Source organism: Melozone crissalis, unplaced genomic scaffold (genome assembly GCF_028551555.1).
Source record: "Melozone crissalis strain CALT ecotype California unplaced genomic scaffold, PUWL_Pcris_2 ptg000026l_1, whole genome shotgun sequence".
NCBI classification, from domain to species: Eukaryota; Metazoa; Chordata; class Aves; order Passeriformes; family Passerellidae; genus Melozone; species Melozone crissalis.
The window spans coordinates 7,042,592-7,059,169 of record NW_026535804.1 but is presented as its reverse complement, the minus strand read 5'-3'; the positions used below and the strand labels follow the sequence as shown (position 1 = coordinate 7,059,169).

At 43.1% G+C, this 16,578-nt stretch overlaps 1 protein-coding gene across 1 annotated transcript in view; it reads left to right on the top strand.

Annotated features, from left to right (window-relative positions):
- Positions 1-2,630: 2,630 nt before the first annotated feature.
- LOC128938432 (myosin-13-like) overlaps positions 2,631-16,578 on the top strand; it is a 28,232-nt gene continuing 14,284 nt past the window's right edge. Inside the window, exons 1-22 of the mRNA XM_054278646.1 lie at positions 2,631-2,834; positions 2,929-3,072; positions 3,164-3,320; positions 3,844-3,871; positions 3,962-4,062; positions 6,898-6,911; positions 7,212-7,304; positions 7,401-7,464; positions 7,554-7,652; positions 7,748-7,851; positions 8,688-8,826; positions 9,238-9,356; positions 9,457-9,606; positions 9,690-9,860; positions 10,193-10,502; positions 11,565-11,644; positions 12,176-12,263; positions 12,939-13,056; positions 13,593-13,716; positions 14,172-14,308; positions 14,988-15,243; positions 15,838-16,080. Of these exons, the coding sequence (XP_054134621.1) occupies positions 2,631-2,834; positions 2,929-3,072; positions 3,164-3,320; positions 3,844-3,871; positions 3,962-4,062; positions 6,898-6,911; positions 7,212-7,304; positions 7,401-7,464; positions 7,554-7,652; positions 7,748-7,851; positions 8,688-8,826; positions 9,238-9,356; positions 9,457-9,606; positions 9,690-9,860; positions 10,193-10,502; positions 11,565-11,644; positions 12,176-12,263; positions 12,939-13,056; positions 13,593-13,716; positions 14,172-14,308; positions 14,988-15,243; positions 15,838-16,080 (2,943 nt within the window). The remainder of the gene's footprint in view (positions 2,835-2,928; positions 3,073-3,163; positions 3,321-3,843; positions 3,872-3,961; positions 4,063-6,897; positions 6,912-7,211; positions 7,305-7,400; positions 7,465-7,553; positions 7,653-7,747; positions 7,852-8,687; positions 8,827-9,237; positions 9,357-9,456; positions 9,607-9,689; positions 9,861-10,192; positions 10,503-11,564; positions 11,645-12,175; positions 12,264-12,938; positions 13,057-13,592; positions 13,717-14,171; positions 14,309-14,987; positions 15,244-15,837; positions 16,081-16,578) is intronic.

The window sequence follows — 16,578 nt, the reverse complement described above, 5'->3', positions numbered from 1 at the left end:
CGGTAAGTGCCATCCACTTGCTTCATGCTCTGACCATGACCATCTCCACAGATCCCAAAAAAGGTGGAATATGGGCTTTCTTCTCATTCCCCACCTCTAACATTCCAAGTCATGCTTTACATGCAGAGTCAAGGTGATACCACCCAAACCACTCCAAAGTGGTGCACAAGCAGAAGCAGGAGAGTCACAGCATGCCAGTCCTTGGAAGGGCCTTCTACCAATGTTGCTACTTCCAAGTCCTGTGGAAGGCACAGGAAGACTGACTCTGAGAGCAGTTGAAATTGAATGGGATTAAATATTTAAAGCAGCTAATTTTTTCCTGGACATCAGGTTTATTTCAAGAAGCTCACAGAAATGTGGGAAGCAGCACAAGACTGTGGAATTTTGCTCTAGGTCAGGAGTTTTAAGGCACTGTGTGCAGTTCAGCTGTCTGGAGAGGCTGCACAGGGTGTAGGAATGTTTGATACGGCATAAGCTCAGGACAATGGACTGGTTTTGATGGACAATGGACTGGTTTTGATGTAACTCTCTCTGTCCTTTCTTTAACCATTCCACACAGGTTCTGAAAACAGATTTCCTCGTGGGATCTCTGAAGGTAGGAGATTAACAAATAACACAAACACCTTTGCTGACTGATCCTGAGCAATAGGTAAAGCTCACCCAAACAATGGAAAGGGGAGATGCAAAAGACAGTAGAACTAGGATCACTGGAAAGGATGTATGGTATTTTAATCAACGTGAGCAATAGTCACAGTTCTTGGCAGGAATACTCCATGTATCAGGAAAGAAAAGTTACAGATGCTCAAACTTAGTCAAGAGGGCATGGTAGACAGAGACAGGAATGGCTTTTTGTGGTGTAATCTTGAATTCTGGGATTTATAGATTATTAAAATTCATCCCCTGCCATCTGCACTGCTGCTGGAAATCTGAGGTTGTGTTCAGAGAGAAGGCTCAAAGTAACACTCAAGGGTTAGTTTTCTCTGGGATGAAGTCCAGAAAATTATTTACTGACTTTGGTTTATCACACAGGTAATGAAATCCAGATGAAGCTTAGAATGATTTTGTCTCCTGCCTGATAGACAGATCTGTTCATGTTCAAAGAGTAACCTTTACAGAGAACTCGTGTGCACCACTCCCATCTAGGTTTTCTGGGGAAGGTTAGAGACTGGGAGCGTGCAGCAGAGCACAGGAGGAACCTTCCACACATCTGCCTTCTATCCTAAAACCAAAAAGTGCTCACTGAAATTGGAGCTGAAAGGGACGGAAGCACAGGTTATTCTCCTAGGGGATGCTGCCTTCTCTGCTCAAGAATGTGTAAAGATCTAAATTTTACACTATTTCCCATCAAATGCATTCACTAGTTTAACAGATTGTGCCCTTTGAGGAATTTTCTGATTTGCCTTGTATGATGGCATTTTCTGATTTCACTTTTTCATGGACACTGTGAAGTACCTTCTCTCTTTCTTTCCTACTGCTTCTCTTGAGCCCCACAGACACAAGATCACATAGGCACAAACTCTGGGCTCTGTATACACGGAATACTACTTTCAAAGTAAGCTAAAGGTTCTGGATTTTGTGCTTTTGAAATTCCTGGCTGTTAAAATCTTTTGCATGAGGCAATCCCTCAAAGGTGCAGATCCTGCAGGGTGCAGATCCCATAGCAGACAGCTTTTGCTGAGAGAGATCTGCACTTCTACAACAACATGTCCAGAAGTAGCATTACAAATGTGTTGAAGAATTTTACTTGGTATTTCAAAAAATGCAAAATAAAACTGAGGGTAAATCAGTTTTCTGAAATATTTCCACTAGACAAATCCTTAAAAATGTCTGATACATATGAATTGTCTTTTAGTGATTCATAACTAATATAATAAGTTAAAGCTATAATATGTTCAAGCTATAATTGAGATTCTTTGAAATGTTATGTCACATACTTCTTTACCTAAATACTATATTATTTAGTTAACACTATGTTCTTAATTATTATCTGTAATATACAAGATATTCCTTTATTGGCCAATTTTGCAGCATAACAGGAAAAAAGGTTTTATATTTGGTTCACCCAATAATCAGGTTTGGCTTAAGATAGGTGATGACTGACATTCCCAATTTGTTCCTGTGCTTGGTATGGACAGAAACTAGTTGAACTTCCCATGCTTGGTATTAAAACATCAAAACCAGAGGGTGCTAACATACCTCCACCTGGAAATCACATGTGAGAGCCACTCTACGTGACTCACAGAGCTTACTTTCATCTAAATTTTCGGCATAATATCAGTGGCTTTGTGTATGTGGCTTTGAGAAGGATGTGGCTGTGCAGCTCTGTGAGTAGAAGGTGAAGATAGAGCAGGACCAGCTTTTGAAGACTTCTAGCTTGATATTTTCTCCGCCCTCACTTGGTCACATAGGCCTATTTAAGGATGATGTCTTCAAAGACAATCTGGCTACAAGAGGAACTTTCTTTATTAGCACTTTTTCAGTGGATAAAAAAATTGAGGCAGAAGTTAAGTGCCTGATTAGTCCTCCTCTTCCTATTAGTCATTGAGCATGACCACTGTCCGGATAAATGTAAATTACAAATGCACAAACTTTTTGCAACTTTTCCGCATTCCTCCAGAGCAGCTGCAGCCATGAGCTCAGATGCAGAGATGGCAATCTTTGGAGAAGCTGCTCCCTACCTAAGGAAGCCAGAGAAGGAGAGAATTGAAGCCCAGAATCGCCCATTTGATGCCAGGACAGCGTGTTTTGTAGTAGATGACAAGCAAATGTATGTGAAAGGCACCATACAGAGCAGAGAAGGTGACAAAGTCACCGTTAAAAAATATGATGACACAGTAAGTGATACCATTGTTACTCCTATGGGATCTTCCAGTACAGACAGTTCCCCATTTTAGATTTCTTGTTGTTCCCTTCTCTTTTTCTTGCTAGACTGTGACTGTAAAGGATGATGAAGTCTTTCCCATGAACCCTCCCAAATTTGACAAAATCGAGGACATGGCCATGATGACCCACCTGCACGAACCCGCTGTGCTGTACAACCTCAAAGAGCGTTACGCAGCCTGGATGATCTACGTAAGTGGCAGCAGCAGCTTCCTCTGGGCAGCCTCAGGAGCTGCTGGGCCAGGCTCAGGGCAAGGCAACGCGCTGTGTCCCTTCCTTGCAGACCTACTCGGGTCTCTTCTGCGTCACTGTCAACCCCTACAAGTGGCTGCCGGTGTACAACCCCGAGGTGGTCACTGGCTACCGAGGCAAGAAGCGCCAGGAGGCCCCTCCACACATCTTCTCCATCTCTGACAATGCCTATCAGTTCATGCTGACTGGTGAGTTACTTGGCAAGAGTGGAAAACCCTGATATAAATAGGGCTGCCTATTTGGTCAAGGAATTTTCGGTTCTTCTCAGTGGTCCCATAGTCCTACAGCACAACGCAAGATCACACCGTGAAAATCTTGATGGTTTCAAATCATCGTATAATAAAGGAAAAGCTGTAGCTGGCTCTATGGCTTTGTGCCTCCTCTCTTCATAAGGAATTTAAAAGAGGAACACAGCAAATAATCTGATTATAATTAAACAGTATTTAAGCCACGATCTATATGTAAAAGAAAAGAAATAGTAAGTGGGAAGCCTTGTAAAGAATCACTGCTTTAAGTTACATTTTGGGCTACTTCATCCCTGTCTGTACCCAAAAAAAATGTCCAGATCCAAAATAATGTGTATTAATGCATCACTTACCTTAGTTTGTATGAAGGTGATAAATACTGGTATAACACAGTTCTTTCCCTTGAAGTCAGTTGTGTCTGGGGAGCTGTTATCCTTCACATCTCTTTCTGTGATTTTGTTTTCAGATCGTCACAACCAGTCAATCCTTATCACGTGAGTATGTTTTGGTACGAGTGACAGAGCTCACAGAAAAGTGATGATGTTTCCTGTCTCCTGTAATATTTAATAGTTTTGTTCCAACAGCGGAGAATCCGGTGCAGGGAAGACTGTGAACACCAAGCGTGTCATCCAGTACTTTGCAACAATTGCAGTCACTGGTGAGAAGAAGAAAGATCCACAGCCCGGCAAAATGCAGGTATTACATCAGCTCCCCCTTCTAGTATTTGCCAACACTGAGGAGGAAGTTCCAATGTGCATTTTGGGGCTGCAGGAATATCTAAAGGCAGGAAGTGCTGTGCAGCTGAGATGACAGTCAGGATGCACAACCCAAGCACACCTATGCTCATTTATCCCTGATGCCCAGCCTCAAATCTGCTGAATTCTTATAAAACCATTTTGTCCACGTAGGAAAGCCTCTATTTACACAGGGGAGTCTTTACCAGGGAAGGGGAGATAATGTTAGACAGCAGCTTTCTCTGTGCTGGTTGTCCATCTACATATCTATTCTTCAGTGTCCTCTGAGATCCACAGCACCTGAGTGCTGCAGGTGAAAAGAGAGCAGCTGTAGGTACACAGATTGTGGGAATTGGAGATGGGGCTGTGTGTGGCACAGTTTGGGGTCATTGGGATGGGGCTGTGTGTGGCACAATTTGGGGTGATTGGGGCTGTGTGTGGCACAGTTTGGGGTCACTGGGGCTGTGTGTGGCACAGTTTGGGGTCACTGGCAGTGGGGCTGTGGCCCAGCCTCATCCCCAGTGGGTGCAGCTGTGAGCAGCAGGAGAGCAGCACTGACTGCAATGAGCCATGGAGTGCCCAGGGGTGCTGAGCAACCACCCAAGGGAGCAGAGGGCACACAGGGGCAGTGCATGAACACAAGGCTAAAGAACAGGAAGGGCAGATACTTGAAGCCTTCTGAAAGGCTTTGATGTCACTCTGTATGGACAAATGCTTCTGAAATTGAATGGTGACACTCTGTGTATCGTGGCCGTCTCAGCTACCACACCTGCTGTGACAAACAGTCAATTCCCACTGGCACATGGCAGTGCCATTCCTGGCCCTTGGCTCATTCCTCTTGGCAGGGAAGTGCAGGAACTCTGCACTCCAGAATGGCTGTGCTGAAGTTAAGCATCATTTCACTTGCATCAGGCAGTAGCTTCCACTGGCTGGTTTTTCTGTCTGTGGTCAACAGAATAGCCCAGAGGGACAGCATGGGAAAAGGGCTGGATTTGGGACAGCTGGAACCACTTCCCTGACAGTCAGAAAGTAACCTCAGAAAGGATCCTTGCAGGAAAGAAAGAGCATGCCTCGATGTCCCTTTGCTGAGCAACACAGCTGTTGCAATCTGAGCCCACTGCTGCATTCGCAAGGCACAAACTTCATTCCCTATCACAGAACAAGCAACAAACACCCTTGTGGCACAAGTGTGTGCCACCACAGCCTGTGAGATGCTCATCAAAGCGTGTGACATGTGTCAGCATGTTATTTGAGTCCCAAGGGCATAGTGGAGCTTAAGGAGATTCCAAGGCTGAATATTCTTTCACTCAGAGGCAGGTGTCTGTGATTGATGGGTCGTTGTGGCCAAGGCAAGTTCATCGCAGGCACTCTTTCCATCAGCACCATGTTAGAATCTCCTGGGCTCAGCTTTCATCAGCTGCTCACTATGCCAGACTGATCTCAGAAAAGCTTCAAGACAGCTGAGACATGTACAGGCCATGTGTGATAGAAGGAAAATCACCTGGCTCTCAGACTGGCAGTAATCTGTTCTGCCCTCTTCTAAGTATTCACAGAATATTTTTTAGCATTCCAATCTCTGTGACAATAGTCACAGAGACTATTACGAGAACATTAAATAAAACAGGTTATGGTTCTGTGTAGCACAGCTTTCAGTGGCAGATACAAGCTGAAACCAGATGCCAGGCAATGATACAGGAATAAGGGAAGTGTGTAACAGCATTTCCTCAAAACATGGTCTCAGCCTCCAGCACTTTGTCACCCAGCCTGTAAACAGGACTCCAGAATGAATTTATGGAAAGAATTGCCACGTTCTTCCACACTTTTATCCATGTACGATGCTCCTGTTTTAGTTCCCTGGTTACAGCTGTGCACTCAAAAGAGGCTCGGTGTTGGTGTAGTCAGCTGCACTGACACACACATCCCTCTCCTCTCCTCTCCTCTCCTCTCCTCTCCTCTCCTCTCCTCTCCTCTCCTCTCCTCTCCTCTCCTCTCTGAAAGATACATGTGAGATGGCATTATTCTATAGATAGGATATTTTATTTAAAAAAAGATACAGAGCTTCCTATGCTACTGTGTTGCTTTAATTTTAGAGGCCCATCTTCACGGTGGATTAACAAAAACGAATTTAAACCTGCTGTGCCATCTGCAGACAGTGCTGGGAACAGCAGTGCCTGTCCCTTGTGCTCAGGGCTGCACAGAGATGCAATCACTGCATGCACAGAGATGCAGTAGCTGAAACAGTGCTGCTCACCTTTCATCTGATATAAACCAATTTATCTCTTTTTTTCTTATTCTTGGTTTTCCATCTCTTTTGGAAATTATCCCTGGTAACACTTTCATGCCCAGGTTATGTAGGATCAGTCATGACTTTGTTAGAGTCAAACTACTGACTCTACTTCCTGGACTGTATTGCACCAAAAAGGAGAGAATAATGTCACAGAAGATTTTTTCCTTCCATATTTTTGCTCTTACCAAGAGAGACACAGCACAATATCAAAATTTACCTGTTGATCATTCTTTCTGCAGTAATGCAGCAGGGAAAAAAAAGAGAAGAGTCTCTGTTCTGGGCTGATCTAATTCTGGTATTTGAGTGTCAGGCTTTGTCTATGTCTCAGTTTCCAAAGAACATCAAGAGCTATATTCCTGCCTCCAAGAAGGCTGCTGTTGTTTGACTGCAACTGCAGAATTTTACATTCTCCCTTGGTAGGTGTTTCCTACCAAAATCTGTACTTGTAGGGCTTGAGCAACCTTCAAAAAAATTTCCAGATTTCTCACATTTTCTTCAGCTGTCAAGACTTTTGTGAACAGGAATGCAGAAACAGCTCTCATACAGGTTTCAAATGCCCTGAACTCCGCTGCAGTGACTTTGTATGTGATACCCAACATGTGGTATCAGATACAAGAAACAAGGAAAACACAGATCTGTGTTTCAGCACTCTACCCTTTGCAACCCATGGAAATATCCATGAGTGTTGGCTGATTAAAAGCTCTGTTAATTTTTAGGTTTAAATCATGTGATATGTAAAAATTTTCTGTAATATCCTTTTGGCAATATTTGTTAATTACTAAAGTGATAAAGAAGATTTTCTCCTGTGACTAGGGAACTCTGGAGGATCAGATCATCCAGGCCAACCCACTGCTGGAGGCTTTTGGCAATGCCAAGACTGTGAGGAACGACAACTCCTCGCGCTTTGTGAGTTCATTTCAGATTTGTTGGAAGTCAGACATTTAATGCAAGTCTCATTCATTGATTGTCATAACCAAGGGTTTGATCTGCTCTGCTTGATAGGGAAAATTCATCCGGATTCACTTTGGACCAACTGGCAAGCTGGCCTCAGCAGATATTGAAACCTGTGAGTTGGAGCAACTCAGTGCAAGCAGAATTAATGCATTTGCAGCCTCAAATTTATCAGGAGAGTAACAGCACCTCTCTTTTGGTTAGATCTCCTGGAAAAATCCAGAGTCACTTTTCAGCTGTCCAGCGAAAGGAGCTATCACATTTTTTACCAGATAATGTCCAACAAGAAACCGGAGCTCATTGGTGAGTGCCAGCAGTGCTGGGCTTGGCTCAGTGCGTGCTTTCTCTTGCCACTGTGACCTCCCCAGTGCCACTAAAGGTCACCCACACACCTGCAGATCTCCTCCTCATCTCCACCAACCCCTATGACTTCCTCTATGTGAGCCAAGGAGAAGTCACAGTTGCCAGCATCGATGACAGCGAGGAGCTGCTGGCGACAGATGTGAGTAGAGCAGATGAGACGTAAACTTTAGGGAATTAAGATATTTTAGAGGAGCTAAGATTTTAGTTAGAGATAAGCTTGATTGGAATTAATTAAAATAAATGGGTAGGCCTTGATGAAGTTAAGTTAATTATTAGTAGTTAACTAATAATTGATTGCTTGTCAACACAATGTTTGGTTAGCTGGGTTTATAATGAAGGATATAGAAACTGCTAAATAGCTTTTAGGAACATAAGACAATTGTAGGCCTCCTCTGTTCTGAAACCAATTGAAGATGGGGAATGGGAGTTCTACCAAGGGTTCATTTGTCATTGAAAAGGCAGAAAGGTCAGAATGAGGAAGATTTCATTTACTTCCTCATTTTGCGACCCTTCCTCATGGAAGGGACCACGGACCCATTTCAAGGAACAAGCTATGTATGGTTAGTAGCTTTTGAACTAATTACCGTAAAAAGCAGGGAATGGGATGTACCAAAGTGATGAATATGTATTTGTATTTTGGGTACTCAATACTTGTACAGATAACAGGACTCTGTCATCACCTGTAAACTGCAGTGTGTATTTGGGAGTTATCCCACAATAAACATACACCTTCTAACATTAAATTGTTAGAGAATTTTTGTCCGTCACAGTTGGATATCAGTACTAGATCAATATCCATATTTTCTTAATAAATCACAGAGCAGAGCAGAGCAGAGCAGAGCAGCCCTGCAGCCAGCCCAGCTGCAGCCATGGGACTGGGATGGTGCTGGACACAGCACAGGCAGGGACAGAAACCCCACCTGCCCCTTGTGCTTCGGCCTTTGTGCTTTCCCAACCTGCCTCTTGCCCCTGCAGAATGCTGTGGACATCCTGGGCTTCAGCCCTGATGAGAAGGTGGGGATATACAAGCTGACAGGGGCTGTCATGCACTATGGGAACATGAAATTCAAGCAGAAGCAGCGGGAGGAGCAGGCGGAGCCGGACGGCACAGAAGGTAGGGCTGATTGCAGAGTTTGCTTGTGAACTGCACCAGCAGAGAGCCAGCAACCCAACCCCACAGAGTGCCCAACTCTCTGAAAATTATTTTCCCTTCCAGAAATTAATTTTTATAAAGATTGTTTCAAGTTTCACAAAGCCTGTAATTTAATTTATGTTCTACAAGGAAACAGACATACAACTTAAGCATTGCTGCAGCCCTTTAGGCATAGACACAGGATTGTGCTGCAGCTGAGATGTTGCCTTTGGAGCAAGGGGAAAATTCTCCATGACACTGGACAAAAGCTTCTCTTGATAACACATGCATTTGAGTTGTGCCAAAAGTAGGCTCCTTGTAACAGAAACATCCCAGAGGACCAGGACACTTTTCTTTGTCCCTTTTGAACTCGTTTGCTATTTCTGATCCTAGTGGCTGACAAGGCTGGCTACCTGATGGGTCTGAATTCTGCTGATTTGCTCAAGGCTCTATGCTATCCCAGGGTGAAAGTCGGGAATGAATATGTAACCAAAGGACAAAATGTCCAACAGGTATATAAACAGCCCATCAGCTTTTCAATTTCTTCAGAGTGTTCTTTCAAATTTAAAGCTGACTCAACATTTGTTACTGCCATGGCTGTGCCTCTTACAGGTGTACAATTCAGTGGGTGCATTGGCTAAATCAGTCTATGAGAAGATGTTCCTGTGGATGGTTGTTCGCATCAACCAACAGCTGGACACAAAACAGCCCAGACAGCATTTCATTGGTGTCCTGGACATTGCTGGCTTTGAGATCTTTGATGTGAGTTACTGCAGGTACGCTTGCCCACTGAGGGCTGCTTGAAATTAAATGGCTTTTACTTTTTTGGTATTTTGAATTTTTAGTTCAACAGCCTGGAGCAGCTGTGCATCAACTTCACCAATGAGAAACTGCAACAGTTCTTCAACCACCACATGTTCGTGCTGGAGCAGGAGGAGTACAAGAAGGAGGGCATTGAATGGGAGTTCATTGACTTTGGCATGGACCTGGCTGCCTGCATTGAGCTCATTGAGAAGGTGGAAAAAATATTTTCATTGTAGGAGAATACATTTCTTTTATGATAATTGATTTTACCTCAGTCATTCTTGAGGAAATGATGCATTAATGTTGAATTACCTTTTCACATCAAAATAGGCAGCTTATGAAACCAAAGCTTTTGGTGCAGCAGTTGTCTCTGCACAAACAATGATTTCCTGAACAATGTGGCTGGGGTGGAAGGGAGAATGCCTACACAATGTTCAATTGATGACTTTAACAACTGCCTTTAAACAGTGAGGTGAACAGTGAGGAGCAGTAATGGCTCCCCTCCCCACCACTTACCTCCTTTATGTGTTCATATTTCTCCCAGCCCATGGGCATTTTCTCCATCCTGGAAGAGGAGTGCATGTTCCCCAAGGCAACTGACACCTCTTTCAAGAACAAGCTCTATGACCAGCACCTGGGCAAGTGCAGCAGCTTCCAGAAGCCCAAGCCAGGCAAAGGCAAGGCTGAGGCTCACTTCTCCCTGGTGCACTATGCTGGCACAGTGGATTACAACATCTCTGGGTGGCTTGACAAGAACAAGGACCCTCTGAATGAAACTGTCGTGGGGTTGTACCAGAAATCATCCTTGAAGCTGCTGTCCTTCCTCTTTTCTAACTATGCTGGTGCAGAAGCAGGTAAGTGCCTTTTCAGCGATGGCCAAAAAGGCAAAAATCAACTAAAGCTTCCTTCTGCTTTTCCTCTCAGTGGTATACTCAAGGCTACCAGCCCCTAAGGTGACCTTGTGTGCATCCAGATATGCCAAAGCTAGGACAGCAGCATGCAGAACTGTTGGAAACACCACATTTAAGTGCTGCAGTGAAGTAAAGCACAGCAAGTCCAACCCCTAGTGACAGGAGGTGTATGTTTCCTGACTGTGCTGTGAATCACCTGCATGCTTACTCAGCCACTAGATAGGGGCCAAATAAATTTGCAAAGTGCAAGCACTTTAGTCTTTTCACTTCTTAGAGTTTTGTTTCTTGAGGGGAACTGGAAGAACAGAAAGGAGACCGTGGCATGATTTCATATCCAGCTGGGCAGTTCTGGTGTTGTAATGGAAAAAGAGACAGAATAAATTTAGAAGTCCTCTATAAATCTCAATTTAATTGGCTTCACAGTATAGCAACCATGGAAAGACACTGAGCTGCTTGGACTTGCATTTCTGAGACTAAAATTTGCTTCCTGTTGTAACTCAGAATAGAACTGTACTCTTCACTGGGAATATTGGATTAGGAGATTTTTCTATAGAAGATCTCCCTGTACTAAGTGGATGCCCGGTGCTCAGTCTCACATTTTTGAGGTCTTTCACCTAATTTATAAAAATTAAAGGGCTTGTGTAATAGTGAAAGTAATATGTGACCAGAAGCACAGAGTACACTGTTAGGAAACTTAGGTCAGGCCACACTGTTCCATGCAAGCAATCTAAATCTTGCATTTAGATATCTATGTCTATGTCTATGTCTATGTCTATGTCTATGTCTATCTATATACATCCTGCATTTAAATATATATTTATATTTATAAATCAAATATCCCACACATTGATCAACAACTATCTAGCAGCAGTTCACTAAACTCTCAGGGAGCAGCGTGTCAGTATTTAAAATGAAATATTTTATTGGTCCATGGCCAAAGGAAGATGAGGCCTATGAAACGTACTGCATATTCTAGCTGTTCACCTCCCATCTACTTCTTCCAAGGTGACAGTGCTGGTGGTGGTGGCAAGAAGGGTGCTAAGAAGAAGGGGGGCTCTTTCCAGACAGTGTCTGCTGTGTTCAGGGTATGTGAATTTCTTTTTACAAGAGCCATGCTTCCTCAAAATTATCTGAGGGCTGGAATACCTATCCTAGAAAAACAGCTGAGAGAGCTGGGGCTGCTCAGCCTGGGGAAGAGAAGATTCCAGTCACATCTTATTCTGGTTTTTCAATATATAAAAGGGGGCTTATCAGAAAGACAGAAAACTACCTTTTACCGGGGCCTGTAGTGACAGGGCAAAAGGCAATGATTTCAAACTGGAAGAAGGTAGATTTAAACTGGATATAATTTAAAAAAAAATCACTCTGAGGGTGAGGAGGCCCTGGCACAGAGTGCCCAGAGAAGCTGTGGTTGCCCCATCCCTGGAAGTGTTCATGGCCAGGTTGGATGGGGCTTGGAGCAACCTGGGATAGTGGGACAGGGATGCTGGGCTTGATGACCTTTGAAGGCCTCTTCCAAAACAAACCATTCTGTGATTCCATAACTCCCTGAATTTAAATAAGGATGCAAAAGCTTTGTAACTTGAAGCTGAAGCCCTTGTTTTGTTCTATCCCAGGAGAACCTGAACAAGTTGATGACTAACCTGAGAAGCACCCATCCTCACTTTGTGCGTTGTCTGATTCCCAACGAGACCAAGACACCTGGTAAGTCCACCATCATCTTCTGAAGACATGGGACTGGCAGGAATTGGCTTGTTAAGCTTCCACACCACCTTCTCAAACAGCTCCTTCTGCATGTGAATCCTTTTGGGAGTTGGCCTGCAAGACAGTAACAAGGGGAGCTTTTTATGTGTTGTCTACTGTGACTGAAAAAATTTGAGTATTACATGGCCCATTTACTCAGTATTGCTTATGTGTGTATCTACATCGCTGTTTAATGTGTGTACAGAACTGAGGGTGAAAAAGATGGGTTTGATTACAGCTGATAAAATTGCCTGTTGTGGGCAACAGCATTAGAAAATCCCTTGTCTGGATGGCACTACACTGTTCCATCTTTGCCTGCATCCAGTGAGGAGGCTAATGCTGTTGAAGATTTTTCAGTTGGTCTCCTAAAGCACCATCCTGCCATTTTTTGAGAAATGTGGCCTGATGGCTTTGCACAAGCACTGCTAGCCCTTGTGTTCTTAGTAAAATTCACTGATGCAACTCTCCACAACTTATATGAATTGAAGGCATTTTCTGTCTGCACTTCCTGCATCTTTGAGAGCTGCTTGAATTAAAAAAAAAAAAAAAAAAGATAGGAGATAATTCTGAAATGCTAATACACATGAAGATTCCCTGGGATAAAAATGGGATCATGATGGATGTATTTTGTTTAAGGTGCAATGGACCATTACCTGGTGATGCATCAGCTGCGCTGCAATGGGGTTCTGGAAGGAATCCGAATTTGCAGGAAGGGGTTTCCAAGCAGAATCCTTTATGCAGATTTTAAGCAAAGGTAGGTCCTCAGCACACAGCTCAGGTGACATGTCTGATGACACTTTTCCAGCCAGACCAGATTAGTGGCACTGGAGGGAACCAAGGCATTAATTCTGTTCTGAGGTTACCCCAGTGTTCCCCTCTCTGACCAGACCAGAGATTTCTCTAAACATCAGAACCAGGATAATTCCTAAAGTGAAGCCAGTCCCTGATGATTCAAGGAGATGCCAAACACTTGCAGTATAATGAGTAAGGTGCCATTACAGACTACTCTTGGAGTCTTCCAGAGTACAGATACAAAGTCAATCCACACAATCCTCCTCACAGTGCTCTGTCTCTGCATTGTGTGCCTTTCCATCATCTTTAAAATGGAGACAACTAAACTGGTTCATGGGGGCCCAGTTGCCATAGAGTGCTAGATCAGAGCTGTCTGCTGTTATAGTTAAATACAGCATCTTCCATGCTGCACTGGTGTGAAACTGATCCATGATATGCAATTATTCCTATTTTCCTCACCCTCTTTCCAACCAGTTCTTGCAACCTCTCTCACCACAGGTACAAGATCCTTAATGCATCAGCCATTCCAGAAGGCCAATTCATCGACAGCAAAAAGGCTTCAGAAAAGCTTCTTTCCTCCATTGATGTTGACCACAACCAGTATAAATTTGGCCACACCAAGGTAAGATCCTTGTGGAAGAGTAGGTATAATTAAGAAAAATATTTTGTTTGTTGACTGTATGCAAGTATTTCTTGCATACTTAATCAGCCTTCATGATGATTATAAGCAGTCCAACCATTCTGCCCTGGGCAGGGACACTTTCCACTATCCCAGGTTTCTCCAAGCCCTGTCCAACCTGGCCTTGGGCACTTCCAGGGATGAGCTAAATTTTCCATAAACTACAGTGGAGCAGACATCAAATAACACTGCAATAATCAATAATATGATTAGCTCATACACAGAGTGTTTGTCATGAATCACATGAACACTGACAGAAAATTTCTCTAGCACTTAAACCCTTCCCTGCAGACATTTTTCTTAAAACGCCTTGTACTGCCCTGCATCAGCCATGCATCGTCAATGGCCATGCATCTGCCCAAGCCTCAAGCTGCTTGACCCTTTTTTTTATGTTCTAGGTGTTCTTCAAGGCAGGTCTCCTGGGACTGCTAGAAGAGATGAGAGATGAGAAGCTTGTGAGCCTCATCACTCATACACAAGCTATGTGCAGAGGGTACCTCATGAGAACTGAATTTAAGAAGATGAATGAAAGAAGGTAATGTAAGAAAATGCCAGCAATTGTACTGTCTCAGACAAAAGGTGCATCAATGTAATATATTGTCTCAGGCAAAAAGCTGCCCTTGGGGAAGAACTTTAGAAATTATTGGTGAGCAGAGCAAGTACAAACAATCAGCTCCCTCCTGACAGTCTCACAAATTCTGGCAGGAGCTGTTTAGCATTCAATTCCATAAAAATGCTTCCTTATTTTTCAGAAGCTCTTTTTCAGTCTCTGTCTTAAGAATTTCTAATATGGTATTTGCTATTTTGAGTGACCCAAAAAGCATCAAGCAGCTGTTTCCACAATCGACAGTAACTGCCAGATTTGCAGTCTTAGCAGCAGTACTTCAGCCATATCAGTTTTCACTGTGGTATTTACCTGACCACTCCTGTTTTCCTTGAGACTGAGGAAAGCCTCAGAGATTCCCAGTCAATGTGGCAGAGAAGTCTGTCTGTTTTGTAGTATTTCTTCCTTGTATATTCAGACAATAGATATTATTCAAGATACTGAACAAGCCATTCTGCAGTAAGGGCCAAGAAATGACTCTTTAATAAAAACAAGGGAGATGAGAGAAAAAACTTCTTGGGGTAAATCCTGATGATGTGTGGAAAATAATCAGAATATGTTTTCAGATTGAGTCTCACCACCCTCATTAACTGGTTTCATATGTTTTCAGAGAATCTATTTATATCATCCAGTACAACATTCGTGCATTCATGAATGTCAAACACTGGCCATGGATGAAGTTGTACTTCAAGATCAAGCCCTTGCTGAAGAGTGCAGAGTCTGAGAAGGAGATGGCCAACATGAAGGAAGAATTTGAGAAAACCAAGGAGGAGCTTGCAAAGTCTGAGGCAAAGAGGAAGGAGCTGGAGGAGAAGATGGTGACCCTGTTGCAGGAGAAAAATGACCTGCAGCTCCAGGTTCAGTCTGTGAGTAAAATCCATTTCCAGATTTACCCCATTTCCTCTTACTCTGCTCTTCTTCTTCTCCTCTTTTCCATTGTCCTCTATAAACAGGCACTCATGGGGACAAAGCCTCCCTTGCTTTGTGTCTGGTCTTGTCCCTTACACCTAAGCAAGCTGCAAAGCATACATCAAACACTAACACCAGTAAAAATACAGCAGGTTCCAATGCTATCACCAGTGGAAGAATCAGACATTCCACAGTGTATATAGTGTGGTCTCTGATTCTGGATGAAATACAGGCTATTTCCACATCTGCTGCCACTACAATATGGAGCTTTTCTGTCAGAGGCAGGACTTAAACTGTGGAAACTGCTTTTCTCTGGAATACTCCTGAACAGACTGAAATTGCACTTGTCAGGTTCTAAAAGGTAATAAAATATTACATGGCCAAGAGCAGTCTGGTGCAAGTGGACTTGTCACTTGTTGCCATGTGCTTTCAAATCAGTTCAGTTTCAAAAAAAAAAAAAAAAGCCAAGTATTGTTTCACTCACCAAGAGTCTTTAATGTCTTTTGTCATTTTTATGATAAATATAATGTGCCTTCAATGTGTTCTGACAGGAGAGTGAAAATCTGGCTGATGCTGAAGAGAGATGTGAAGGACTCATTAAAAGTAAAATCCAGCTAGAAGCTAAAATTAAAGAGCTAAATGAAAGACTGGAGGATGAAGAGGAGACAAATGCTGAACTGACAGCAAAGAAGAGGAAACTTGAAGATGAGTGCTCGGAGCTGAAAAAAGATATTGATGATCTTGAAATGACTCTGGCCAAAGTGGAAAAGGAGAAGCATGCAACAGAGAATAAGGTGACAGAGGAATCAGGGAATTATTCTTCCCCAGAATGTGCTCCCATTCAGCTTGTCAGTTTTGTGGAAAAATGTAGCCACTTATTCATAGATTAAATTCTATGAATAGAAGTGAGATGTGACCAATGCATAGGAGAGAGGTATTTTCACTTAATCAGCTGACAGAATTTTTTCTATTAAGTTTCTTTATCATGTTATCATGGTTTGTTTCAGTTTTAGGGAAAACTTAACATATTTTTGGCTGTGCTTAACACTTGACCATCTCTTTTTAAAGAACATGACATGCTGAAAAATCACAGCTGTTTTCACAGCAAATATATGCAGAAAAGAGATTCCTTGAGCAAGAGCAACTCAGAGGGCTTTTGTAAATCCCAATGGGAAAATCTTCCAGAGGCAAGGAAAGATCTAGCAGGTTTCACTATAAATTTCGTAGGATAGGGGTGGGGATCAAAAACAACTAAAGCAAGAATTCCTATCACTGCAGGACCAGAGAGATGA